This window comes from Pseudophryne corroboree, chromosome 7 (genome assembly GCF_028390025.1).
Source record: "Pseudophryne corroboree isolate aPseCor3 chromosome 7, aPseCor3.hap2, whole genome shotgun sequence".
In the NCBI taxonomy this organism is placed as follows: domain Eukaryota; kingdom Metazoa; phylum Chordata; class Amphibia; order Anura; family Myobatrachidae; genus Pseudophryne; species Pseudophryne corroboree.
Window position 1 is genome coordinate 633,859 of NC_086450.1, and position 27,816 is coordinate 661,674.

The 27,816-nt window shown below is 47.8% G+C and overlaps 2 protein-coding genes and 1 long non-coding RNA gene across 3 annotated transcripts in view; 2 read left to right on the forward strand and 1 right to left on the reverse strand.

Annotated features, from left to right (window-relative positions):
* The window catches only part of CARF (calcium responsive transcription factor), a 236,989-nt gene that overhangs the window by 156,201 nt on the left and 52,972 nt on the right, over nt 1–27,816 (reverse strand). The window contains exons 2-4 of the mRNA XM_063932231.1: nt 17,122–17,234; nt 12,012–12,125; nt 8,916–9,012 (exon numbers count right to left, since the gene is read on the reverse strand). Of these exons, the coding sequence (XP_063788301.1) occupies nt 8,916–9,012; nt 12,012–12,125; nt 17,122–17,229 (319 nt within the window). The 5' untranslated portion in view covers nt 17,230–17,234. The remainder of the gene's footprint in view (nt 1–8,915; nt 9,013–12,011; nt 12,126–17,121; nt 17,235–27,816) is intronic.
* On the forward strand, nt 869–1,519 carry LOC134944051 (uncharacterized). Its single transcript, XR_010181841.1, has 3 exons — nt 869–937; nt 1,027–1,148; nt 1,318–1,519. It is a non-coding gene; the product is annotated as an uncharacterized LOC134944051 (long non-coding RNA).
* Nucleotides 19,151–20,557, forward strand: LOC134943318 (adhesive plaque matrix protein-like). Its single transcript, XM_063932235.1, has one exon. The coding sequence runs from the start codon at nt 19,151–19,153 to the stop codon at nt 20,555–20,557; it is 1,407 nt and encodes a 468-aa protein (XP_063788305.1).

Here is a 27,816-nt window from a genome sequence, read left to right on the forward strand (position 1 = left end):
TCTATTCCAATATCAGAGGCTAAAGTACCCGCCCTATTATACAGTGATTGGCTACTAATACTGTCAGTCATTCACAAAAGCAGCTTTCAATGAGACTCACACTGCAATGCATTGTGGGTCATATAACAATTAAACTTTTACTTATATTGGGTGGATATAAGGGTGAGGATTATTATAGTGAATTAATCCTAATGATAAGAGGATAAAATTTATAGGTTGGTTAGTTTATACCATTAATAATCAGGCTATAATTAGCCTTTATTTGTGCACCAATCAAAATAGGATATGTGATGACATCATCACCTTTCCCTTTATAAGGGGTAACATCTAGTCTGGTGCTTCATTGCACAGGTACTGAGCGTCCACTGCAGATGTATAGAAGGTGAGGGAATATGGCATCATTCTGAACAAAGCTCTATTTAAATGTGTAAATGTCACTATGTATATTTTATTCATGTATATTTGCAATATTGCACTTTAGTGCTTTCAATGGTAGGATATATTCACTTTCACATCTCTTGATTTTGTGACAGTATGTAATTAAAAGTTTATTCTTTGATAATTCATTCCAGCACTTTTAGAGTCTGGGTTTAAAGATCAGCACTTTTATTATGTCAATCAATGAAACAGCTGGACTCATTAGAGTGAGTATTTAATTGCTATGGGCCAGAATGGTAGTAGTGATCAGCAATAGAGTTTTTTGTCTTAAAAACCTCCAATAAATGTTATACCTAAAAAGGGAGGTTGTTCTTTATATACGGTTCCATTATAAAATGCATCAATTATCCTAAGTCAAAACTGATATCATTGACTAATTAAATATCTGATAATGACCATTCACTAATTTGCCCTAAATATGAATTTATTAGGTTTCCTTTCTAAGTGACCCTTCAGTACCTTGGTTTCCGAATTTTTGTACAAGTTAACTCACCACAAGGTATGTGAGGGGACATTATGATATATTTTTATTACATATATAATATGAACACTCAGTATATATGATGAGGTCAATATTTTTCCAATTAGGCCACACTGATTGTTCATCAGAAAGCCTCGGTGTTATATTGAAGTTTCCATCATGCATGTACGAACAAGTTTTGTCGCATTATACTGTTTGTATAAACTACTGTACTTCTCAGCTGCTTGAGGTAGGACCCAAGATTCAATTGTAATTTTCTTCCTTTTCATTCTGTCTGCTCTGATATATCCTTGTTCTATTATAATGATATGTTCCTCATATATTTTGATTGAATGTATTATGCATTTTTATTAAGGAACAATTATTTTTAGTTCTGATAAGATTTTTTACAATTGTAGAGATGAAGTCTTTTGTATAAGACGAAACGCGTTGTCTGTGTTGTGAAGCTATCTCCGAACCAACTATAAGGAGAAGGAGGAGATTGTTGTGATCCTTCAACATTTGTATTCAGCGCTAAGAGTCATACATCTTAAAGTGTGGAATAATATATCTCCTCTGTATTAATTTGAATATGTTTTTAATAAATGTTTTATGATGGAACATGTTGTTATTTTTTTAAAAAGTATTAACCATCTATTGTTGTATATATATATATATATATATATATATATATATATATAGATAGATATGTATATAGATAGATATAGATATAAATAACACATACAACTCTGGTTGGTAAAGACCCTACAAGATTTAATAGAATAACAATAAATGCCTCTGTTGTTTTTCTTTTTGATGGAGTTGAGAAGGCCCATAAGAAAATTACCAATAAAAAGACACCAAATCTTTTTTTTTTTTTTTAGATATATATATATATATATAATATATATATATTAAAGATGTCTTTATAATATCAATGGACTTACTTCATATTAACTATAACCATTGTGTCATAACATTCATTGGGTGAGACTCAAATGATAGATCACGCCCAATTTCCTTTCTAAAATGATCTCCGTTATTGCGCATATTGCGCCCATAGTAATCAGGTTTAGCTGTGTAAAGGGTTGGGTGCCTCGCTACTCCAGGGGTAGCGAGCTGAAATAATGATACAACGTCCCTGAGGGCAGAAACAGAACGAGTGTGGAAAGGGGTGAAAATAATTGAATCCCACCCATTGTGTGATAAGTGGAAGATTCTCACAGTTGGGGAAAATGAAAAATGATAGTTTATGTTTTCCATTATGAAGATCACATTGTTTCTCATACGTCCTAGAGGATGCTGCGGTCCACTGCAGTACCATGGGGTATAGACGGTTCCGCAGGAGCCATGGGCACTTTAAAATTATTCAAGGGTGTGAACTGGCTCCTCCCTCTATGCCCCTCCTCCAGACCTCAGTTTTAGAAATGTGCCCAGGCAGACTGGACACACACTAGGGGAGCTCTACTGAGTTTCTCTGAAAAGACTTATGTTAGGTTTTTTATTTTCAGGGAGATCTGCTGGCAACAGTCTCCCTGCTTCGTGGGACTGAGGGGGCAGAAGTAGGAACCAACTTCCTCAGAGTTTCATGGCTCTGCTTCTGGCTGACAGGACACCATTAGCTCCTGAAGGGAACTGAACGCTAGCCGTGTCTAGATGCTCACTCCCGCAGCACGCCGTCACCCCCCCTCACAGAGCCAGAAGTCAGAAGATAGGTGAGTGTAAGAAGAATTCTTCAGACATCGTGACGGCTAAAAGGTACCGCACAGCGGGCGGGAACGCTGCGCGCCATGCTACCCACACATACACAGGCACTGCAGGGTGCAGGGCGCGGGGCACCCTGGGCAGCATGAAACCTATAGAAACTGGCATAAATAAGGGGCATAAGTTGCTGAGGCACAGTCCTACCCCCCGCCAGTATAAAAAATTACCTCATAAAAGCTGAGGGGAAACACGCCATTGAAGAGTGGAGCTTCCTCCTCAGTCAGCCAGCACACTGCTCAGCGCCATTTTCTCTCTCCTCAGGCTGCAGAGACAACGCGGGTCCTTCTCCACTACTGAACAAGTATCAGGGTGCAAAACAGGTGAGGACACAGTGAATTTGGTGCTATATAATTGTATGATTAACATTATAAAAGCGCTGCATGTCAGTGGGCATTTTGTGTTCACAGACATTGTGTTATTGGCGCTGGGTTGTGAACTGGCAAATCCCATCTGTGTCCCTTTGACAGATTTTACTGTGGGTCTGTCCCCTATAAGTCCCGGAGTGTCTGTGGTGTGGTTGTGCACGTGTGTGACATGTCTGTGGCAGGGAACTCTTCCTCTGTGGGAGACATGTTAGGAACACAGAGGTGTAATATGACACCAAGAGCCTGACTGGGTGAAAGGTTACATGATAGTGTGAATCATATCAGTAAGAGGTTGGACTGAATCTCATACAGAAAACTGAAAATAATCTGTTGAAGATGTGATTTTTAATAATTCTGCCTTTCATCCACAGGGACCCCTCTGGGTCACATACAAATTTGCATAAGTAGTACTAACTGATACCGACACGGACTCTGATTCCTGTGTCGATACTAGTGATTCCAGGGGAATAGGTCCTAAGTTAGCAAAAAAGCATTCAAAACATGTTTTAGCTATAAAAGGAGGTGTTAGAAGTTACGAAGCCCCCTCTTTACCACAAGAATAGGGTTTACTTTAGTAAAGAAGTAATGTAATTTTCCCTCCACCTCAGGAGTTGAACAGTCTATTGGAGGGAGTCTGATTTAACCTGAAAAGAAATTTCAGATTCCCAAAAGGAATTCAGGCAGCTTACCTTTTTCCAAAAGGTGGGAGTCACCCCGCATTTTACACAGGGCCCTGTCATAAAAGAGAAAAGGTGTTTCTCCCTGCGCCTGGAATGGCTTCACTTAAGGAGCCGACAGGCGCAAGTGAGTGAGGTGATCTATTGATGTGGCCAATGGGACACTACTCAGGCCTACCATTGTCTGTGCGTGGGTGAGTGGTGCTATTGAGAAGTGGTCAGAAAACTTGTCATTAGACATTGACACAATAGATGGAGACGAGATACTCCTAACGTTATGTCATATAAAAGACGCTGCTGCGTACGTACTAAAAACCATGAAATATATTGGTCTCTTGGGATCAAGAACTGCTACCATGGCAGTATCGGCTCAGAGGGCGTTGTGGATTCGCAAGTGGAATACTGATGCAGATTCCAAAAGAAACATGGAGGCTCTTCCGTATAAAGGTGAGGCCTTGTTTGGTGATGGGCTGGATGCGTTAGTCTCGGCGGCTACCGCAGGTAAGTCGACATTCTTGCCTTAAGCTCCTACACTGGCGAAAAAGACACATCACTCTCACATGCAGTCCTTTCGGCCCAACAAATACAAAAAGGCCAAAGGTTCCCCCCTTTTTTGCAGGTAGAGGAAGGGGAAAAGGAAAGAAATCCACAGTGTCTCCTGGATCGCTGGAGCAGAAGTCCACCCCTGCTTCTGCCAAATCTGCAGCATGACGCTGGGGCTCCCTTGGGTGGGAGCACATCTGAAACTTTTCAGTCAAATCTGGATTCAATCTGGCCTGGACCCATGGGTCTTACAAATAGTGTCCAATGGGTACAAACTAGAGTTTCAAGACGTCCCCCCATGCCCATTTTTCAAATCGACCTTGCCAGCTTCTCTTCCAGAAAGAGAGGCAGTAACAACGGCAATTCAAAAATTATGTCAGGATCCGGTCATTGTCCTGGTACCCTTGTCACAACAAGGAGAAGGTTTTTATTCAAGCCTCTTCGCAGTTCCGAAGCCGGACGGCTCGGCCAGACTGATTTTAAACCTGAAAAACCTAATACTCTACCTGAAAAGGTTCAAGTTCAAGATGGAATCCTTGAGGGCAGTGATTTCCAGTCTGGAGGAGGGGGATTACATGGTGTCAGTAGACACAAAGGATGCTTACTTGCATGTTCCCATTTATCCTCCTCACCAGGCTTATCTGAGATTCGCAGTACAGGATTGTCATTACCAGATCCAGACGTTGCCGTTCGGACTCTCCACGGCACTGAGGGTATTCACCAAGGTGATGGCGGAGATGATGGTCCCCCTTCGTCAAAAAGCAGTCAATATAATTCCTTATCTGGACGATCTTCTGATAAAAGCGAGATCCAGGGAACAGTTGGTGCAGAACATCGCACTCTCCCTGTCAATACTCCAACAACACGGTTGGATCATGAATTTTCCAAAGTCACAGTTGGAACTGACGACAAGATTGTCCTTTTTAGGGATGATTCTGGACACAGAAGTACGGAGAGTACTTTTTCCAGTGGAAAAGGCTCTGGAAATCCAGAAAATGGTCAAACAAATATTGAAGCCAACAAGCGTGTCGATCCATCAATGCATTCGGTTGTTGGGGAAAATGGTAGTGGCCTCCGAGGCCATACAGTTTGGACGATTTCATGCCAGAGTATTCCAGTGGGACCTGTTGAACAAGTGGTCCGGATTCCACCTACACATGCACCGGAATAATCCTGTCCCCCAATGCCAGGATTTCGCTCCTGTGGTGGCTACACAGTTCTCACCTACTAGAGGGATGCAGGTTTGGGATTCACGACTGGGTCCTAATAACCACGAATGCAAGTCTCCGAGGCTGGGGAGCTGTCACACAGGGGGAAAGCTTCCAGGGAAAATGGTCAAGTCAGGAAGCCTGCCTTCACATAAACGTTCTGGAATTGAGAGCCATTTACAACGGCCTTCTACAAGCGGTACATCTTCTTCAAGATCATCCCATGCAGATGCAGTCGGACAATGTAACAGCAGTTGCGTACATAAACAGGCAAGGCGGAATGAAAAGCAGAGCAGTAATGTCAGAGGTGATAAGGATTCTCCTCTGGGCAGAAAAGAAATGTAAGAGCTCTGTCAGCAATTTTCATTCCGGGAGTGAACAACTGGGAAGCAGACTTCCTCAGCAGACACGATCTCCATCCAGGAGAGTGGGGCCTCCACCAAGAAGTCTTCGCAGAAGTGACAAGTCTTTAGGGAGTTCCTCAAGTAGACATGATGGCATCCCGTCTAAACAAGAAGCTTCAGAGATATTGTTCCAGGTCGAGAGACCCTCAAGCAATAGTAGTGGTGACCCAGAGGATGTTTCGGTCGGTATATGTTTTCCCTCCACTTCCACTGATTCCAAAAGTTCTCAAAATAATAACAACAACAAGAGTTCGAGCAATCTTCATTGCCCCAGACTGGCCAAGGAGGGCTTGGTATCCAGATCTTCAGGAGTTGCTCATAGAAGATCATCGGCCTCTTCCTCCTCGAGAGGACCTACTACAGCAGGGGCCGTGTGTGTATCAAAACTTACCGCGGCTACGTTTGACGGCATGGCTGTTGAGAGCCGGATCCTAGCCCGAAAGGGTATTCCCAAGGAAGTCATCCACACTCTTATTCAGGCCAGGAAAGGAGTAACGTCTAAACATTACCACCGTATTTGGAGAAATATGTGTCTTGGTGTGAATCCAAGAAGGCTCCTACGGAAGAGTTTGAGTTGGGACGTTTTCTCCATTTTCTGCAGGCTGGTGTGGATGCGGGCCTTAGATTGGGGTCAATCAAGGTCCAGATTTCGGCCTTATCAGTTTTCTTTCAAAAACAATTGGACTCCTTTCCAGAAGTTCAGACGTTCGTGAAAGGGGTTCTGCACATCCAGCCTCCATTTGTGCCTCCAGTGACACCATGGGACCTTAATGTGGTGTTGCAGATCCTTCAATCAGATAGGTTTGAACCTCTGCAGGAGATAGAATTGAAGTTTCTCACTTGACAAGTGGTGATGCTTTTAGCCTTGGCATCCGCAAGGCGGGTGTCTGAGTTGGGGGCCTTGTCTCACAAGAGCCCTTACCTAATCTTCCATTAAGATAGGGCAGAGTTAAGAACTCGTCAACAATTTCTTCCAAATGTGGTTTCGTCCTTCCACATATACCAACCTATTGTGGTGCCAGTAGTTACTGACATGTTCACTGAGTCACAGTCTCTAGATGTGGTTAGAGCTTTGAAGATTTGGTCGCAAGAACAGCTCGGTTACAGAAAGCAGAGGCTCTGTTTGTCCTGTATGCTCCCAGCAAGATTGGGTGTCCTGCTTCTAAGCAGACTATTGTGCACTGGATCAGAGGGACAATTCAGCACGCTCATTCTACGGCAGGCTTGCCGGTACCGAAGTCGGTGAAGGCCCATTCTACTAGGAAGGTGGGCTCATCCTGGGCAGCCGCCCGGGGTGTCTCGGCTTTACAACTTTGCCGAGCAGCTACTTGGTCAGGGTCAAACACATTTGCTAAATTTTATAAGTTTGACACTTTGGCCGATGAGGACCTCAAGTTTGGTCAATCGGTGCTGCAGGGTCATCCGCACTCTCCCGCCCGTACTGGAGCTTTGGTATAACCCCATGGTACTGAAGTGGACCACAGCATCCTCTAGGATGTATGAGAAAATAGGATTTTAATACCTACCGGTAAATCCTTTTCTCCTAGTCCGTAGAGGATGCTGGGCGCCCGACCCAGTGCGTACTATACCTGCAGTTTGTTCTTTATAGTTACACAAGTTGTGTTTCATTTGTTTTCAGCATGTTGCTGAAAATGGTTCATGCCTGTTGGCGTGCGTCACGTTGAATGCCATGTTGTGCGGCATGGCTGAGGTGTGAGCTGGTATGAATCTCACCATTAGTATAAAAGTAAATCCTTTCCTCGAAATGTCCGTCTCCCTGGGCACAGTTGCTATAACTGAGGTCTGGAGGAGGGGCATAGAGGGAGGAGCCAGTTCACACCCTTGAAAAGTCTTAAAGTGCCCATGGCTCCTGCGGAACCGTCTATGCCCCATGGTACTGAAGTGGACCCCAGTATCCTCTACGGACTAAGAGAAAAGAATTTACCGGTAGGTATTAAAATCCTATTTTTCACCGGTGACTGATAACAAGATATGAAACGCACAGGACGATACTCCTCATTATAAGATGATAACATCTAGTGAATGTTTTACCTTTGATAGTATTTGATAGTATAAACCTAATAGAGACAGTATGTATAAATAGGATTGTCTGAAAAACGCTTATAAAGGATGACAAAAGTAAATGTACGGTACGGCTCGTGGTTCATTTTGTTTTATATTGCAACCATTTTTATAATGAGTTTAATTACCTATATTTGTGTAAAAATTATACAAGCCATATAATTGCTGTGTAAATATTAATTACACTGTTTCCGGGAGATCGGAGGACAGCGACCACACAGAAAGTGAAAGAAACGCATGAAACACGTCAGCGCATGTGCATCTAATAGTTCCCGTAATAAATATATGAAACATACGGGGCGCCACGTGCGCTTGCGCATACACTTGAATTCAGACGGAGGCTTGAAACGCAGTAATACTGAGCATGCGCAAACCAGGATATTCCGTATTTTAACTCCGTGATAGAACTAGTGATCCATGACATCTGAGGAAGCTGCTGACAATTTGTATAGGCGGTGAAACGCGTAAGAACATTTTTTTTTGCTAAAACAGCTCGGTCAGTTCAGCACTACACGCTACATTAACCCTAACAACCAACCATTTGCTCCCAAACACTGGGAATTGGACAAAACCTGTTGTATCTACAAATCGGCTAAATCACGGACAGGTTTTGTCCATTTTCCAGTGTCTGGAAGCAAATGGTCGATTGTCATTTGCGCTCATCCATTACCAGATTTTCATTCCAACCACAGATTATCTGGTAGATAATTGTACAGTATATGCCCAGCTTTAGGAGACACTCGGGATAAAAGTACTCCAGGTGAGGCTACCATCCTATCAGCGCAGTTTCATGCCTGGGAGAATGACTGGCCCATTGTGTCTGCTAAGATTACAAAAGAAAAGCTCTGGGAGTATGACCAAGAACAACAACATTTTGTTAAGGTGAAACAGAAAATGGCAGCAAATTCCAATATGATACAATGTGACACTAACACGACACAACTCTCCGCTATGATGGTGTTCTTCCTACTCACCGATCCCCTGAGGGATGAGCAGCTGGGCTGTTCCTGACTGCGGAGAAGGAATGACATGATACACCTGTCCATTGTCACACTCATTGGTTAAGATCATCTTTAACAAACAGAAAAACAAAGAGATTAAAATGTAATATTGTCACTCCAGATTTCTGTAGCAGTGCATAGTTACATATATGACATTGAATCCGCGCCCAGCACCTCCACAGATTGGCATAAATAGTAGAGATTATGCCACGGGAAGAGCCCTATCTTTGACACAACTATAGATGGGATTAGGAGCCTGTTAGATATGATGGAGAACGCAGACTGAAACAAGTACAATTCCTCAGTATGGTTAAAGAGACTATTTTGTATGTCTAAAATTGCAGGAAAAGAGGATCTATCATCTACAGATCCCGTCAGTCACCTGGGGAACCAAGTATTCATTGTTATTTTCCCAGAATGAAAGTCACTGTCTCCCAAAGTGGGATTAAAGGAGATGGATAAGGAGCTAATGTGCATAGTACCTTACAGGTACAGGAAATGAGAGACCTGGGAGGAGAGTCAGGGCAGTGAGAGACCTGGGAGGAGAGTCAGGGCAGTGAGAAACCTGGGAGGAGAGTCAGGGCAGTGAGAAACCTGGGAGGAGAGTCAGGGCAGTGAGAGACCTGGGAGGAGAGTCAGGGCAGTGAGAAACCTGGGAGGAGAGTCAGGGCAGTGAGAGACCTGGGAGGAGAGTCAGGGCAGTGAGAGACCTGGAAGGAGAGTCAGGGCAGTGAGAGACCTGGGAGGAGAGTCAGGGCAGTGAGAAACCTGGGAGGAGAGTCAGGGCAGTGAGAGACCTGGAAGGAGAGTCAGGGCAGTGAGAGACCTGGAAGGAGAGTCAGGGCAGTGAGAGACCTGGAAGGAGACTCAGGGCAGTAAGAGACCTGGAAGGAGAGTCAGGGCAGTGAGAGACCTGGAAAGAGAGTCAGGCAGTGAGAGACCTGGGAGGCGAGTCAGGGCAGTGAGAGACCTGGGAGGCGAGTCAGGGCAGTGAGAGACCTGGGAGGCGAGTCAGGGCAGTGAGAGACCTAGGTGAGAGAGCTGGGAGGAGAGTCAGGGCAGTGAAAAACCTGGGAGGAGAGTCAGGGAAGTGAGAGACCTGGGAGGAGAGAGTCAGGGAAGTGAGAGACCTGGGAGGAGAGTCAGGAAAGTGAGAGACCTGGGAGGAGAGTCAGGGCAATGAGAGACCTGGGAGGAGAGTCAGGGCAATGAGAGACCTGGGAGGAGAGTCAGGGCAAAGAGAGACCAGGGAGAAGCGTCAGGGCAGTGAGAGACCTGGGAGGAGAGTCAGGGCAGTGAGAGACCTGGGAGGAGAGTCAGGGCAATGAGAGACCTGGGAGGAGAGTCAGGGCAATGAGAGACCTGGGAGGAGAGTCAGGGCAGTGAGAGACCTGGGAGGAGAGTCAGGGCAGTGAGAGACCTGGAAGGAGAGTCAGGGCAGTGAGAGACCTGGAAGGAGAGTCAGTGCAGTGAGAGACCTGGAAGGAGAGTCAGGGCAGTGAGAGACCTGGAAAGAGAGTCAGGGCAGTGAGAGACCTGGAAAGAGAGTCAGGGCAGTGAGAGACCTGGAAAGAGAGTCAGGGCAGTGAGAGACCTGGAAAGAGAGTCAGGGCAGTGAGAGACCTGGAAAGAGAGTCAGGGCAGTGAGAGACCTGGAAAGAGAGTCAGGGCAGTGAGAGACCTGGAAAGAGAGTCAGGGCAGTGAGAGACCTGGAAAGAGAGTCAGGGCAGTGAGAGACCTGGAAAGAGAGTCAGGGCAGTGAGAGACCTGGAAAGAGAGTCAGGGCAGTGAGAGACCTGGGAGGCGAGTCAGGGCAGTGAGAGACCTGGGAGGCGAGTCAGGGCAGTGAGAGACCTGGGAGGCGAGTCAGGGCAGTGAGATACCTGGGAGGCGAGTCAGGGCAGTGAGAGACCTGGGAGGCGAGTCAGGGCAGTGAGAGACCTGGGAGGCGAGTCAGGGCAGTGAGAGACCTGGGAGGCGAGTCAGGGTAGTGAGAGACCTGGGAGAGAGACCTGGGAGGAGAGTCAGGGCAGTGAGAGACCTGGGAGGAGAGTCAGGGCAGTGAGAGACCTGGGAGGAGAGTCAGGGAAGTGAGAGACCTGGGAGGAGAGTCAGGGAAGTGAGAGACCTGGGAGGAGAGTCAGGGAAGTGAGAGACCTGGGAGGAGAGTCAGGGCAATGAGAGACCTGGGAGGAGAGTCAGGGTAATGAGAGACCTGGGAGGAGAGTCAGGGCAATGAGAGACCTGGGAGGAGAGTCAGGGCAATGAGAGACCTGGGAGGAGAGTCAGGGCAATGAGAGACCTGGGAGGAGAGACAGGGCAAAGAGAGACCAGGGAGAAGCGTCAGGGCAGTGAGAGACCTGGGAGGAGAGTCAGGTCAATGAGAGACCTGGGAGGACAGTCAGGGCAATGAGAGACCTGGGAGGAGATCTGGGAGGAGAGTCAGGGCAGTGAGAGACCTGGGAGGAGAGTCAGGGCAATGAGAGACCTGGGAGGAGAATCAGGAAAGTGAGAGACCTGGGAGGAGAGTCAGGAAAGTGAGAGACCTGGGAGGAGAGTCAGGGCAATGAGAGACCTGGGAGGAGACTTTGGGAAGTGAGAGACCTGGGAGGAGAGTCAGGGCAATGAGAGACCTGGGAGGAGACTTTGGGAAGTGAGAGACCTGGGAGGAGAGTCAGGGAAATGAGCGTCAGTAAGCCAGCAAATCACACTTCACTAGATTACCAGGGATCGGTTCAATTTGCTGGCTGTCGGGATCCCGGCAGTCAGGAAGCTGATCCTGGAATCCCGCCAGCCGGAATACCGGTGCACAGAGGCTATTTCCACAGCCATGGAGTGGGAATAGAACCTGTGGTGAGCACGTTTCTATCGGGTGGGATGCCGCTTTCGGGATAATAACAGTCGGCATCCCACCCAGTGGGATTGCGTATGTAATCTGATAACCAGGCCTCGGAGTCACCATAAGCAAGCTGTCCAGCTAGGTCATTTGTTTTCAAATATATTATACCCAATCTTACTCCTACAGGCAAGTCTATGTACCTCAACAGTAGGATATATACAATACTTACCATCCGTGGGCTGGTGCCAGACACAGCCTGAATCTCATAGCGAATGCCATGTCCGTTTTGATCGATAAAGTGGTATTGTTCGGTGAGGGTGGACACCTGCTGCTGTGCCGCATCCTGGAACAATGAAACACGCACATGTCATCCTGGAACAATGAAACACGCACACGTCATCCTGGAACAATGAAACACGCACATGTCATCCTGGAACAATGAAACACGCACACGTCATCCTGGAACAATGAAACACGCACACGTCATCCTGGAACAATGAAACACGCACACGTCATCCTGGAACAATGAAACACGCACACGTCATCCTGGAACAATGAAACACGCACACGTCATCCTGTAATAATGAAACACGCACACGTCATCCTGGAACAATGAAACACGCACACGTCATCCTGGAACAATGAAACACGCATACGTCATCCTGGAACAATGAAACACGCACACGTCATCCTGGAACAATGAAACACGCACACGTCATCCTGGAACAATGAAACACGCACACGTCATCCTGGATCAATGAAACACGCACACGTCATCCTGGATCAATGAAACACACACACGTCATCCTGGAACAATGAAACACGCACACGTCATCCTGGATCAATGAAACACGCACAAGTCATCCTGGATCAATGAAACACGCACACGTCATCCTGGAACAATGAAACACGCACACGTCATCCTGGAACAATGAAACACACACACGTCATCCTGGAACAATGAAACACGCACACGTCATCCTGGAACAATGAAACACGCACACGTCATCCTGGAACAATGAAACACGCACACGTCATCCTGGAACAATGAAACACGCACACGTCATCCTGGATCAATGAAACACGCACACGTCATCCTGGATCAATGAAACACGCACACGTCATCCTGGAACAATGAAACACGCACACGTCATCCTGAAACAAGGAAACACGCACACGTCATCCTGAAACAAGGAAACACGCACACGTCATCCTGGAACAAGGAAACACGCACACGTCATCCTGGAACAATGAAACACGCACACGTCATCCTGGAACAATGAAACACGCATACATCATCCTGGAACAATGAAACACGCACACGTCATCCTGGAACAATGAAACACGCACACGTCATCCTGGAACAATGAAACACGCACACGTCATCCTGGAACAATGAAACACGCACACGTCATCCTGGAACAATGAAACACGCACACGTCATCATGGATCACTGAAACACGCACACGTCATCCTGGATCAATGAAACACGCACACGTCATCCTGGAACAGGGAAACACGCACACGTCATCCTGGAACAATGAAACAGTACACGTCATCCTGAAACAATGAAACACGCACACGTCATCCTGAAACAATGAAACACGCACACGTCATCCTGGAACAATGAAACTCGCACACATCATCCTGAAATTTTTAAAAACGCACACGTCATCCTGAAACAATGAAAAACGCACACGTCATCCTGGAACAATGAAACACGCACACGTCATCCTGGAACAATGAAACACGCACACGTCATCCTGGAACAATGAAACACGCACACGTCATCCTGGAACAATGAAACACGCACACGTCATCCTGGAACAATGAAACACGCACACGTCATCCTGGAACAATGAAACACGCACACGTCATCCTGGAACAATGAAACACGCACACGTCATCCTGGAACAATGAAACACGCACACGTCATCCTGGAACAATGAAACACGCACACGTCATCCTGGAACAATGAAACACGCACACGTCATCCTGGAACAATGAAACACGCACACGTCATCCTGGAACAATGAAACACGCACACGTCATCCTGGAACAATGAAACACGCACACGTCATCCTGGAACAATGAAACACGCACACGTCATCCTGGAACAATGAAACACGCACACGTCATCCTGGAACAATGAAACACGTACACGTCATCCTGGAACAATGAAACACGCACACGTCATCCTGGAACAATGAAACACACACACGTCATCATGGAACAATGAAACACGCACACGTCATCTTGGAACAATTAAACACGCACACGTCATGCTGGAACAATGAAACACGCACACGTCATGCTGGAATAATGAAACACGCACACGTCATCCTGGAACAATGCAACACGCACACGTCATCCTGGAACAATGCAACACGCACACGTCCTCCTGTAATAATGAAACACGCACACGTCATGCTGGAATAATAAAACATGCACACGTCATCCTGGAACAATGAAACACGCACACGTCATCCAGGAACAATGAAACACGCACACGTCATCCTGGAACAATAAAACACGCACACGTCATCCTGGAATAATGAAACACGCACACGTCATCCTGGAATAATGAAACACGCACACGTCATCCTGGAATAATGAAACACGCACACGTCATCCTTGAATAAATGAAACACGCACACGTCATCCTGGAACAATGAAACACGCACACGTCATCCTGGAACAATGCAACACGCACACGTCATCCTGGAACAATGAAACACGCACACGTCATGCTGGAATAATGAAACACGCACACGTCATCCTGGAACAATGAAACACGCACACGTCATGCTGGAATAATGAAACACGCACACGTCATCCTGGAATAATGAAACACGCACACGTCATCCTGAAATAATGAAACATGCACACGTCATGCTGGATCAATGAAACACGCACACGTCATCCTGGATCAATGAAACACGCACACGTCATCCTGGAACAATGAAACACGCACACGTCATCCTGGAACAATGAAACACGCACACGTCATCCTGGAACAATGAAACACGCACACGTCATCCTGGAACAATGAAACACGCACACGTCATCCTGAAACAATGAAACACGCACACGTCATCCTGGAACAATGAAACACGCACACGTCATCCTGGAACAATGAAACACGCACACGTCATCCTGGAACAATGAAACACGCACACGTCATCCTGGAACAATGAAACACGCACACGTCATCATGGAACAATGAAACACGCACACGTCATCCTGAAATAATGAAACACGCACAAGTCATCCTGGAACAATGCAACACGCACACGTCATCCTGGAACAATGAAACACGCACACGTCATGCTGGAATAATGAAACACGCACACGTCATCCTGGAACAATGAAACACGCACACGTCATGCTGGAATAATGAAACACGCACACGTCATCCTGAAATAATGAAACACGCACACGTCATCCTGGAACAATGCTTACGCACACGTCATCCTGGAACAATGAAACACGCACACGTCATGCTGGAATAATGAAACACGCACACGTCATCCTGGAACAATGAAACACGCACACGTCATGCTGGAATAATGAAACACGCACACGTCATCCTGGAACAATGCAACACGCACACGTCATCCTGGAACAATGAAACACGCACACGTCATGCTGGAATAATGAAACACGCACACGTCATCCTGGAACAATGAAACACGCACACGTCATGCTGGAATAATGAAACACGCACACGTCATCCTGGAATAATGAAACACGCACACGTCATCCTGAAAGAATGAAACACGCACACGTCATGCTGGATCAATGAAACACGCACACGTCATGCTGGATCAATGAAACCCGCACACGTCATCCTGGATCAATGAAACACGCACACGTCATCCTGGAACAATGAAACACGCACACGTCATCCTGGAACAATGAAACACGCACACGTCATCCTGGAACAATGAAACACGCACACGTCATCCTGGAACAATGAAACACGCACACGTCATGCTGGAATAATGAAACACGCACACGTCATCCTGGAACAATGAAACACGCACACGTCATCCTGGAATAATGAAACACGCACACGTCATCCTGAAATAATGAAACACGCACACGTCATGCTGGATCAATGAAACACGCACACGTCATCCTGGATCAATGAAACACGCACACGTCATCCTGGAACAATGAAACACGCACACGTCATCCTGGAACAATGAAACACGCACACGTCATCCTGGATCACTGAAACACGCACACGTCATCCTGGATCAATGAAACACGCACACGTCATCCTGGAACAAGGAAACACGCACACGTCATCCTGGAACAATGAAACACGTACACGTCATCCTGAAACAATGAAACACGCACACGTCATCCTGGAACAATGAAACACGCACACGTCATCCTGGAACAATGAAACACGCACACATCATCCTGAAATTTTGAAAAACGCACACGTCATCCTGAAACAATGAAAAACGCACACGTCATCCTGGAACAATGAAACACGCACACGTCATCCTGGAACAATGAAACACGCACATGTCATCCTGGAACAATGAAACACGCATACGTCATCCTGGAACAATGAAACACGCACACGTCATCCTGGAACAATGAAACACGCACACGTCATCCTGGAACAATGAAACACGCACACGTCATCCTGGAACAATGAAACACGCACACGTCATGCTGGAGTAATGAAACACGCACACGTCATCCTGGAACAATGAAACACGCACACGTCATCCTGGAATAATGAAACACGCACACGTCATCCTGGAATAATGAAACACGCACACGTCATCCTGAAATAATGAAACACGCACACGTCATGCTGGATCAATGAAACACGCACACGTCATCCTGGATCAATGAAACACGCACACGTCATCCTGGAACAATGAAACACGCACACGTCATCCTGGAACAATGAAACACGCACACGTCATCCTGGAACAATGAAACACGCACACGTCATCCTGGAACAATGAAACACGCACACGTCATCCTGAAATAATGAAACACGCACACATCATCCTGGAACAAGGAAACACGCACACGTCATCCTGGAATCATGAAACACGCACACGTCATCCTGGAATAATGAAACACGCACACGTCATCCTGAAATCATGAAACACGCACACGTCATCCTGGAATCACGAAACACGCACACATCATGCAACAGACACTACTGCAGGAATTTTCTTTATGTAGGTACATATGTCTCGCTGGTCTTCAGTTACTGGTAACAGGACAGGAGGAAGAACGCTGTCAGAATTCTAAACCTGCAGTAAGTAATAGTATAGTTCTAGGAGAAGACACCATTTTCTGACCTCCAGATCTGACTCCCCCGGCCGGGTCTCTGTGTTGGTGCAGGTGATGAGTAGGTTTGTGGGCCGCGTCACGGTGTCACATTCCAGCCCATCGTTCTCCATTTCCATGGCTTCTGGAATAAAGATAACAGATAACATTATATAACATTGCAACAAACTAATGTGTGCCATCACGGGTTGCAGATAAAAAATGCCGACTGTCGAGATCTTGGCGCTCAGGATAACGATGCCGAAATCCCGACAGCTGGAATCCCGACGCACCAGGGCTATTCCCACTCATGAGTGTCCACGACACCAACAGAGTGGGAATAGCTCCATGCATCACCGAGCCCACAAGGGGACTCTTAGCACTCACCCAACTGCCGGCATCCTAGAGGACGGGAAGACGATGTCGGGATATTGACAGCCGGCATCCCGACCGCCGGTAAATCGTATGTATTCCGCTGTCACAGCATGATGTCATACAAGGCCCAGTAATAACAGCTCGCGGGCCGGAGTTATAGCGAAGCTACCATCATATATTTCAAACAGCGCGATACAATAGGTCAATGGACATAAATCATCTTTATACAACGGGCCATGAAATTAAAATCAGGTAATTGTTATTTATCAGGCTTTATTATTCTCATCCTTCATACGACGCCACAAAGGGCCCGCGGCGGCTGACAAAGTTCGTACACATAGATAGTGATGACTCGCAATACAGAACATTGCAGGAAATGCTTTATTGCTGTATCGGTGGTCACAGGACCCAAGGCTGTGAATTATTAGGTCGCCAGTGTCTAGGTGGAGCCCAAAAGGTCAACATGGGAAAAAGGTCAACATGAGTTTATGTTTTTTGGTGTCGTTTTCGCCGTCACAGCACAGGGAACCCCAATTAGTGTGCGGCTTCGCTCGCCATGCAGCGGGAAAGGCGCCTGGCTCCGCTACCATTGCGCTCGGCACAGATTACTATTCCCAATCATAGTCCTTGTGGATGGTAAAGTATGAAAAAACGTGAAAAATAAATAAATAAAAATCATGTCGACTTTTTGACCATGTCGACCATTAGCGGTTGCCCTATTGACTGTCAAACTACCATTCGGATACCGTACCCAAACAGAATCAGAGCACCAGAGCCCAAGGGTTTGGTGACGTTGGTATAAGTGAGGGAAGCAAAAGCACAAGAGGGAGGAGGGCCCTGCTCTTGAGCTATAACAATCAAAAGGTGAGTGGCATGGAGACAGGAGTGACACATATCATCCATGATAAAATCACTGATCAGGGAACCGCGTCATCCTCCTAGATATCGTTCTTTGTAATGCCTAAAATGCTTCTCAACAACTATTCTCCCTTATTACCTCACGCAGTACCGGTCCAGCCAAGTACCAGAAGCACTGCCAGTCTCAGTCCAGTTACTTCACACAGTACCGGTCCAGCCAAGTACCAGAAGCATTGCCAGTCTCAGCCCAGTTACCTCATGAATTACCAGTCTCAGCCCAGTTACCTCATGAATTACCAGTCTCAGCCCAGTTACCTCATGAATTACCGGTCTCAGCCCAGTTACCTCATGAATTACCGGTCTCAGCCCAGTTACCTCAGGAATTACCGGTCTCATCCCAGTTACCTCAGGAATTACCAGTCCCAGCCCAGTTACCTCATGAATTACCGGTCTCAGCCCAGTTACCTCAGGAATTACCGGTCTCAGCCCAGTTACCTCAGGAATTACCAGTCCCAGCCCAGTTACCTCATGAATTACCGGTCTCATCCCAGTTACCTCATGAATTACCGGTCTCAGCCTGGTTACCTCATGACTTACCGGTCTCAGCCCAGTTACCTCATGAATTACCAGTCTCAGCCCGGTTACCTCAGGAATGACCGGTCTCAGCCCAGTTATCTCAGGAATGACCGGTCTCAGCCCAGTTATCTCAGGAATTACCAGTCTCAGCCCAGTTACTTCACACATTACCAGTCCCAGCCCAGTTACCTCATGAATTACCGGTCTCAGCCCAGTTACCTCATGAATTACCGGTCTTAGCCCAGTTACCTCATGAATTACCGGTCTCAGCCCAGTTACCTCATGAATTACCGGTCTCAGCCTGGTTACCTCATGACTTACCGGTCTCAGCCCAGTTACCTCATGAATTACCGGTCTCAGCCCAGTTACCTCATGACTTACCGGTCTCAGCCCAGTTACCTCATGAATTACCGGTCTCAGCCCAGTTACCTCATGAATTACCGGTCTCAACCCAGTTACCTCATGAATTACCGGTCTCAGCCCAGTTACCTCATGAATTACCGGTCTCAGCCCAGTTACCTCATGAATTACCGGTCTCAGCCTGGTTACCTCATGACTTACCGGTCTCAGCCCAGTTACCTCATGAATTACCGGTCTCAGCCCAGTTACCTCATGACTTACCGGTCTCAGCCCAGTTACCTCATGAATTACCAGTCTCAGCCCGGTTACCTCAGGAATTACCGGTCTCAGCCCAGTTACCTCAGGAATTACCAGTCCCAGCCCAGTTACCTCATGAATTACCGGTCTCAGCCCAGTTACCTCAGGAATTACCAGTCCCAGCCCAGTTACTTCACACATTACCAGTCCCAGCCCAGTTACCTCAGGCATTACCGGTCCCAGCCCAGTTACCTCAGGAATTACCAGTCCCAGCCCAGTTACCTCACGAATTACCAGTCTCAGCCCAGTTACCTCATGAATTACCGGTCTCAGCCCAGTTACCTCAGGAATTACCAGTCCCAGCCCAGTTACCTCATGAATTACCGGTCCCAGCCCAGTTACCCCAGGAATTACCAGTCCCAGCCCAGTTACCTCAGGCATTACCAGTCCCAGCACAGTAACATCATGAATTACCAGTCTCAGCCCAGTTACCTCATGAATTACCGGTCCCAGCCCAGTTACCTCAGGAATTACCAGTCCCAGCCCAGTTACCTCATGAATTACCAGTCTCAGCACAGTTACCTCATGAATTACCGGTCTCAGCCCAGTTACCTCAGGAATTACCAGTCCCAGCCCAGTTACCTCATGAATTACCGGTCCCAGCCCAGTTACCTCATGAATTACCGGTCCCAGCCCAGTTACCTCAGGAATTACCAGTCCCAGCCCAGTTACCTCAGGCATTACCAGTCCCAGCACAGTTACCTCATGAATTACCATTCTCAGCCCAGTTACCTCATGAATTACCGGTCTCAGCCCAGTTACCACATGAATTACCGGTCTCAGCCCAGTTACCTCATGAATTACCGGTCTCAGCCCAGTTACCTCATGAATTACCGGTCTCAGACCAGTTACCTCATGAATTACCGGTCTGAGCCCAGTTACTTCTCACATCACCAGTCCCAGCCCAGTTACCTCACACATTACCTGTCCCAACCCAGTAAAAGACGCATGACTAGTCCCAGCCCGGATACCCTACGTATTACTGGTCCAATCCAGTACTAGATGCATTTCCGGTCTCAGTCTGGTTACCTCACACATTTCCGATCTCAGTCTGGTTACCTCATGCATTTCCGATCTCAGCCCGGTTACCTCATGCATTTCCGGTCTCAGCCCGGTTACCTCATACATTTCCGGTCTCAGCCCGGTTACCTCAGGAATTACCAGTCCCAGCCCAGTTACCTCAGGAATTACCAGTCCCAGCCCAGTTACCTCATGAATTACCGGTCTCAGCCCAGTTACCTCAGGAATTACCAGTCCCAGCCCAGTTACCTCATGAATTACCGGTCTCACCCCAGTTACCTCAGGAATTACCAGTCTCAGCCCGGTTACCTCATGAATTACCGGTCTCAGCCTGGTTACCTCATGAATTACCGGTCTCAGCCCAGTTACCTCATGAATTACCGGCCTCAGCCCAGTTACCTCATGAATTACAGGTCTCAGCCCAGTTACCTCATGAATTACCAGTCTCAGCCCGGTTACCTCAGGAATTACCGGTCTCAGCCCAGTTACCTCAGGAACTACCAGTCTCAGCCCAGTTACTTCACACATTACCAGTCCCAGCCCAGTTACCTCAGGCATTACCGGTCCCAGCCCAGTTACCTCAGGAATTACCAGTCCCAGCCCAGTTACCTCATGAATTACCAGTCTCAGCCCAGTTACCTCATGAATTACCGGTCTCAGCCCAGTTACCTCAGGAATTACCAGTCCCAGCCCAGTTACCTCAGGAATTACCGGTCCCAGCCCAGTTACCTCAGGAATTACCAGTCCCAGCCCAGTTACCTCAGGCATTACCAGTCCCATCACAGTTACCTCATGAATTACCAGTCTCAGCCCAGTTACCTCATGAATTACCGGTCTCAGCCCAGTTACCGCATGAATTACCGGTCTCAGCCCAGTTACCTCATGAATTACCGGTCTCAGCCCAGTTACCTCATGAATTACCGGTCTCAGCCCAGTTACCTCATGAATTACCGGTCTCAGCCCAGTTACTTCACACATCACCAGTCCCAGCCCAGTTACCTCACACATTACCTGTCCCAACCCAGTAAAAGACGCATGACTGGTCCCAGCCCGGATACCCTACGTATTACTGGTCCAATCCAGTACTAGACGCATTTCCTGTATCAGTCTGGTTACCTCACACATTTCCGATCTCAGTCTGGTTACCTCATGCATTTCCGATCTCAGCCCGGTTACCTCACGCATTTCCGGTCTCAGCCCGGTTACCTCACGCATTTCCGGTCTCAGCCCGGTCACCTCACGCATTTCCGGTTTCAGTCAGGTTACCTCACGCAATTCCATTCTCAGCCGGGTTACCTCACGCATTTCCGGTCTCAGCCTGGTTACCTCACACATTTCCGGTCTCAGCTTGGTTACCGCACACATTTCCAGGTTCAGTCTGGTTACCTCACGCATTTCCGCTCTCAGCCCGGTTATCTCATGCATTACCGGTTTCAGTCGGGTTACCTCACGCATATCCGGTCTCAGCCTGGTTATCTCATGCATTTCCGGTTTCAGTCGGGTTACTTCACGCATTTCCGGTCTCAGCCTGGTTACCGCACACATTTCCAGTTTCAGTCTGGTAACCTCATGCATTTCCGATCTCAGTCTGGTTACCTCATGCATTTCCGATCGCAGTCTGGTTACCTCACACATGTCCTCATGCATTTCCGATCTCAGTCTGGTTACCGCACACATTTCCAGGTTCAGCCTGGTTACCTCACGCATTTCCGGTCTCAGCCCGGTTATCTCATGCATTTCCGGTCTCAGTCTGGTTACCTCACGCATTTCCGGTCTCAGCCTGGTTACCGCACACATTTCCGGTCTCAGCCTGGTTACCTCACGCATTTCCGGTCTCAGCCTGGTTACCTCACGCATTTCCGGTCTCAGCCTAGCTACCCTGCTACGCATTACCGGTTCCAGCCCAGGTGGTATCTAATACTAGAACCTACCTGTGACGTTTAAACACAGAAAGAGGTATCATAATCTATCTTTATACAGGAGAACTTATTTTCAGGGAACAGATAACGATCTCTTATCTCGTACCAGTCATAACAGTTTGGGGGTGGAAAACTGCATCCTTTACTTTCAAAAACAACCAGACCTGGTCAAGCTAGGACACAGTAAATTCTAGTAGAATTTCACCTCTAAAGAGGATAGGGATTTCTGTGTCTACCTGTGTTCCACCCCCTTCCTATATGTTCAGCAACAAAAGAGTTAAAACAAGAGGGTGGCGGCTGTGCAGTTGGGAGAGAACAATTAGGATCTTCCCTGAGCCTCCATTTTTCCTATGGAGAGTCGCAACGACTGGAGATGTACCCAATGCTTCCTGTGGCTACTTCACGTCAGAGTTCTCTAACTTAAAATATAATTTTTCTCCTAGTCCATAGAGGATGCTGGGGACTCCAAAAGGACCATAGGGGGTATAGACGGGATCCGCAGGAGACATGGGCACACTAAAAAGACTTTGACTGGGTGTGAGCTGGCTCCTCCCTCTATGTCCCTCCTCCAGACCTCAGTTATAGGAACTGTGCCCAGGGAGACGGACATTTCGAGGAAAGGATTTTTGATAAACTAACTGGATCAGCAGGAAAACAGATAACAGTATGAATTAACAACAGCAACAAGCTGAATATAACTATTACACAAACCTCGTGTAACCGAAAATAACCAGTATCAATACAACTGCAAGGAACAGTCCGCACTGGGATGGGCGCCTAGAATCCTCTACGGACTAGGAGAAAAGGATTTATTGGTAAGTATACAAAAAATCCTATTTTCTCTTACGTCCTAGAGAATGCTGGGGATTCCAAAAGGACCATGGGGTCTATATCAAAGCTCCAGAACTGGCGGGAGAGTGCAGACGACTCTGCAGCACCGATTGAGCAAACATGAGGTCCTCATCAGCCAGGGTATCAAACTTATAGAACTTAGCAAAAGTGTTTGAACCCGACCACGTAGCTGCTTGGCAAAGTTGAAGAGCCGAGACGCCTCGGGCAGCCGCCCAAGAAGAGCCCACCTTCCTGGTAGAATGGGCCTTTACTGACTTCGGCAACGGCAGCCCAGCCGAAGAATGAGCGTGCTGAATCATATTACAAATCCAGCGTGCAATAGTTTGCTTAGAAGCAGGATTTCCAATCTTGTTGGAAGCATACAGGAAATACAGAGCCTCTGTTTTCCTAGTAAGAGCCGTTCTGGCGACATAAATTTTCAAAGCTCTTACGACATCAAGAGATTTTGGGACTGCCACAGCATCCGTAGCCACAGGTACCACAATAGGATGATTTATATGAAACGAAGAAACCACCTTCGGCAGAAATTGTTGACGAGTCCTCAATTCCGCTCTATCCACATGAAAAATCAAATCTTGTGAGACAAAGCCGCCAACTCGGACACTCGTCTGGCAGACGCCAAAGCCAAAAGCATGACCAATTTCCATGTGAGAAACTTTAACTCAACCTTACGCAAAGGTTCAAACCAGTGAGACATAAGAAACGGCAACACCACTTCAAGATCCCACGGTGCCACGGGTGGCACAAATGGAGGATGGATATGCAGCACTCCCTTCATGAAAGTCTGAACCTCAGGAAGGACGGCCAATTCTTTTTGAAAGAAAATAGACAAAGCCGAAATCTGCACTTTGATGGAACCCAATTTCAGGCCTGCATCCACGCCTGCCTGCAAAAAGTGGAGGAAACGACCCAAGTGAAACTCCTCTGCAGGAGCTGCTTTGGTTTCACACCATGACACATACTTTCTCCAAATACAGTGATAATGTTTTGCCGTGACCTCCTTCCTAGCCTTAAGGAGAGTGGGGATGACCTCCCCGGGAATACCTTCCGAGCTAGGATTTGGTGTTCAACTTCCACTCCGTCAAACGCAGCCGTGGTAAGTCCAGGAACACGAAGGGCCCCTGCAGTAACAGGTCCTCTCTTAGAGGAAGCGGCCAAAGATCTTCTACTAGTAATTCCTGAAGATCCGGATACCAGGCCCTCCGTGGCCAATCTGGAACGACGAGTATTGCCTGAACCCTTGTTCGTCTTATGATCCTCAACACCTTGGAATGAGAGGAAGCGGAGGGAACACATACACCGACTGAAACACCCACGGAGTTACCAGGGCGTCCACTGCACAGGCTTGGGGGTCCCTCGACCTGGAACAATACTGCGGAAGCTTCTTGTTGAGGCGAGACGCCATCATGTCTATCTGAGGAATTCCCCAACGCCTTGTCACTTCTGCAAATACCTCTTGATGAAGCGCCCACTCTCCTCGATGGAGATCGTGTCTGCTGAGGAAGTCTGCTTCCAAGTTGTCCACGCCCGGGAGGAAGACTGCTGACAGAGCTCTCACGTGCTGTTCCGCCCAGCAGAGAATTCTTGTGGCCTCCGCCATTGCCGCCCTGCTCCTTGTTCCGCCTTGGCGGTTTACATACGCCACCGCTGTTATGTTGTCCGACTGGATCAGGACAGGGAGACCCTGAAGAAGGTTCTTCGCTTGTAGGAGGCCGTTGTAAATGGCTCTTAACTCGAGAACATTTATGTGGAGACAAGATTCCTGGCTTGACCATTTTCCCTGGAAACTTCTTCCTTGCGTGACTGTGCCTCAGCCTCGGAGACTTGCATCTGTGGTCAACAGGACCCAGTCCTGGATTCCAAATCGGCGTCCCTCTAGAAGGTGAGAACCTTGCAGCCACCACAGGAGAGAAATCCTGGCCTTGGAAGATAGACTTATTTACCGGTGCATGTGCAGGTGAGACCCGGACCATTTGTTCAGCAGATCCCACTGAAACACCCGGGCATGAAACCTGCCAAACGGGATGGCTTCGTAAGCCGCAACCATCTTCCCTAGCACTCGAGTGCATTGATGAATCGACACTCTTGTCGGCCTCAGAAGCTCCCTGACCATGGTCTGGATTTCCAGAGCTTTGTCCGCCAGAAAAAACACTCTCTGAAGCTCCGTGTCTAGGATCATGCCCAGGAAAGGCAGCCGAGTTGTCGGGATCAACTGAGACTTTGGCAAATTTAGAATCCAACCGTGATGTCGCAGAACCGACAGGGAGAGTTCCACATTTCTCAACAACTGTTCCTTGGACCTCGCCTTTATCAGGAGATCGTCCAAGTACGGGTTAATTGTGACCCCTTGCTTGCGAAGGCGTACCATCTTTTCCGCCATTACCTTGGTGAAAACCCTCGGGGCCGTGGAAAGCCCAAACGGCAACGTCTGAAATTGGTAATGACAATCCTGTACCGCAAATCTCAGGAAGGCCTGATGAGGAGGATATATCGGGACGTGTAAGTAGGAATCTTTTATGTCGACTGACGCCATAATATCCCCCCTTCTAGGCTGGAGATCACAGCTCGAAGAGATTCCATCTTGAACTTGAAAGTTTTCAAGTTTGGATTGAGGGATTTTAGGTTCAGAATCGGTCTGACCGAGCCGTCCGGCTTCGGCACGACAAAGAGGCTCGAATAGAACCCTCCCCCCCGTTGGGACGGGGGAACCGGCACAATGACCTTCTGTTGACACAGCTTTTGTATCGCAGCATTTACTACTACTCTTTCTGGAAGAGAAACTGGTAGGGCCGACTTGAAAAAGCGGCGGGGCGGGGGGGGGGGGGGGGACTCCTGAAACTCCAGTTTGTACCCTTGGGACAGTATGTCTAAGACCCAAAGAGCCAGGGCCGATTGAAACCAGACCTGACTGAAGAATCGGAGACGGCCCCCCACGGCACAAACTCCCGCAGGGGAGCCCCAGCGTCATGCGGTGGACTTGGTAGAGGCGGGGAGGACTTTTGGTCCTGGGTGCCTGACACGGCAGGCGACCTCTTTCCCCTTCCTCTACCCTTTGAAGCAAGTAAGGACGAGCCCTTTCCTTTTTTGTATTTATTATGCCGAAAGGACTGCATCTGACGATGGGGCGCCTTTTTCTGTTGTGTGGGAACATAGGGAAGAAAAGATGGTTTACCCGCAGTAGCGGTAAACACCAGGTCAGCAAGGCCGTTACAAAACAAAACACTACCTTTAAAAGGGAGAGCTTCCATATTTTTCTTGGAATCGGCATCAGCATTCCATTGATGAATCCACAGCGCCCTCCTGGCCGAGGCCGCCATGGCATTGGCTCTTGATCCCAAGAGGCCAACATCCCTCGCCGCATCCTTTAGGTAATCTGCAGCGTCCTTGATATAACCAAGAGTCAAAATAATATTATCCTTATCAAGGGTATCCACATCAGCAGCCAAATTTTCAGCCCACTTAGCAATAGCACTACTCACCCATACCGACGCCACAGCAGGTCTGAGCAATGCACCAGTATTAACGAAAAATGGCCTTCAATGTCGTCTCCAGGTTGCGATCAGCTGGGTCCTTGAGGACAGCCGTGTCAGGAGACGGAAGCGCCACCTTCTTGGACAATCGGGATAGAGCCTTGTCCACATTGGGAGACGACTCCCATTTCTCCCTGTCGTCAGAGGGGAAAGGATATGCCATCAAAATCCTCTTGGGAATCTGCCATCTTTTGTCAGGCGACTCCCAAGCCTTTTCACAAAGCGCGTTCATTTCATGAGAGGGGGCAAACTCTCGTGTCAGGAACAGCAGGTTCCTCAGATATATGTAAAACATCTTTAATGGCTATAATCATGTACAGAATACTTTCGACAACCCGTGGATGTAAAGAAGCCTCATTGAAATTGACATCGGAATCAGAGTCTGTGTCGGTATCTGTATCTGCCATCTGGGTAAAAGAACGCTTTTGTGACCCTGAGGGGGTCTGTACCTGAGACAAAGCCTCCTCCATGGATTTTCTCCATGTTTGTGTCTGAGAATCAGATGTATCCAGCCTCTTAGACAATAAAGCCATATTTGCATTCAGTGTACTCAACATATTCACCCAATCAGCAGTCGGCTGTGCCGACAGAGTCATTCCCAAATCCTTTTCTGCGCCCCCAGTAACTTCCTCCGGGGAGGAACACTCAGCCTCAGACATGTCGACACGTAGTACCGACACACCCACACTCACACCGGCCAAATCAAGGGGACAGACCCACAGGGAAGCCTGTAGAGAGAAACACAGAGGGAGTATGCCAGCTCACACCCCAGCGCCCATATACTACCATAATATATGTGGTTTGCGCTGTAATGTAAACATAAAAAGCACCAAATTGCATGTGCCCCCCCCCCCCCCCCCCCGTTTTGCTCCCTCGTTACTTGTACGGAGCTTGGAGGTCCGGGCCAGCGTATCTGCAGCGGCTGTGGAGAGAGAAAATG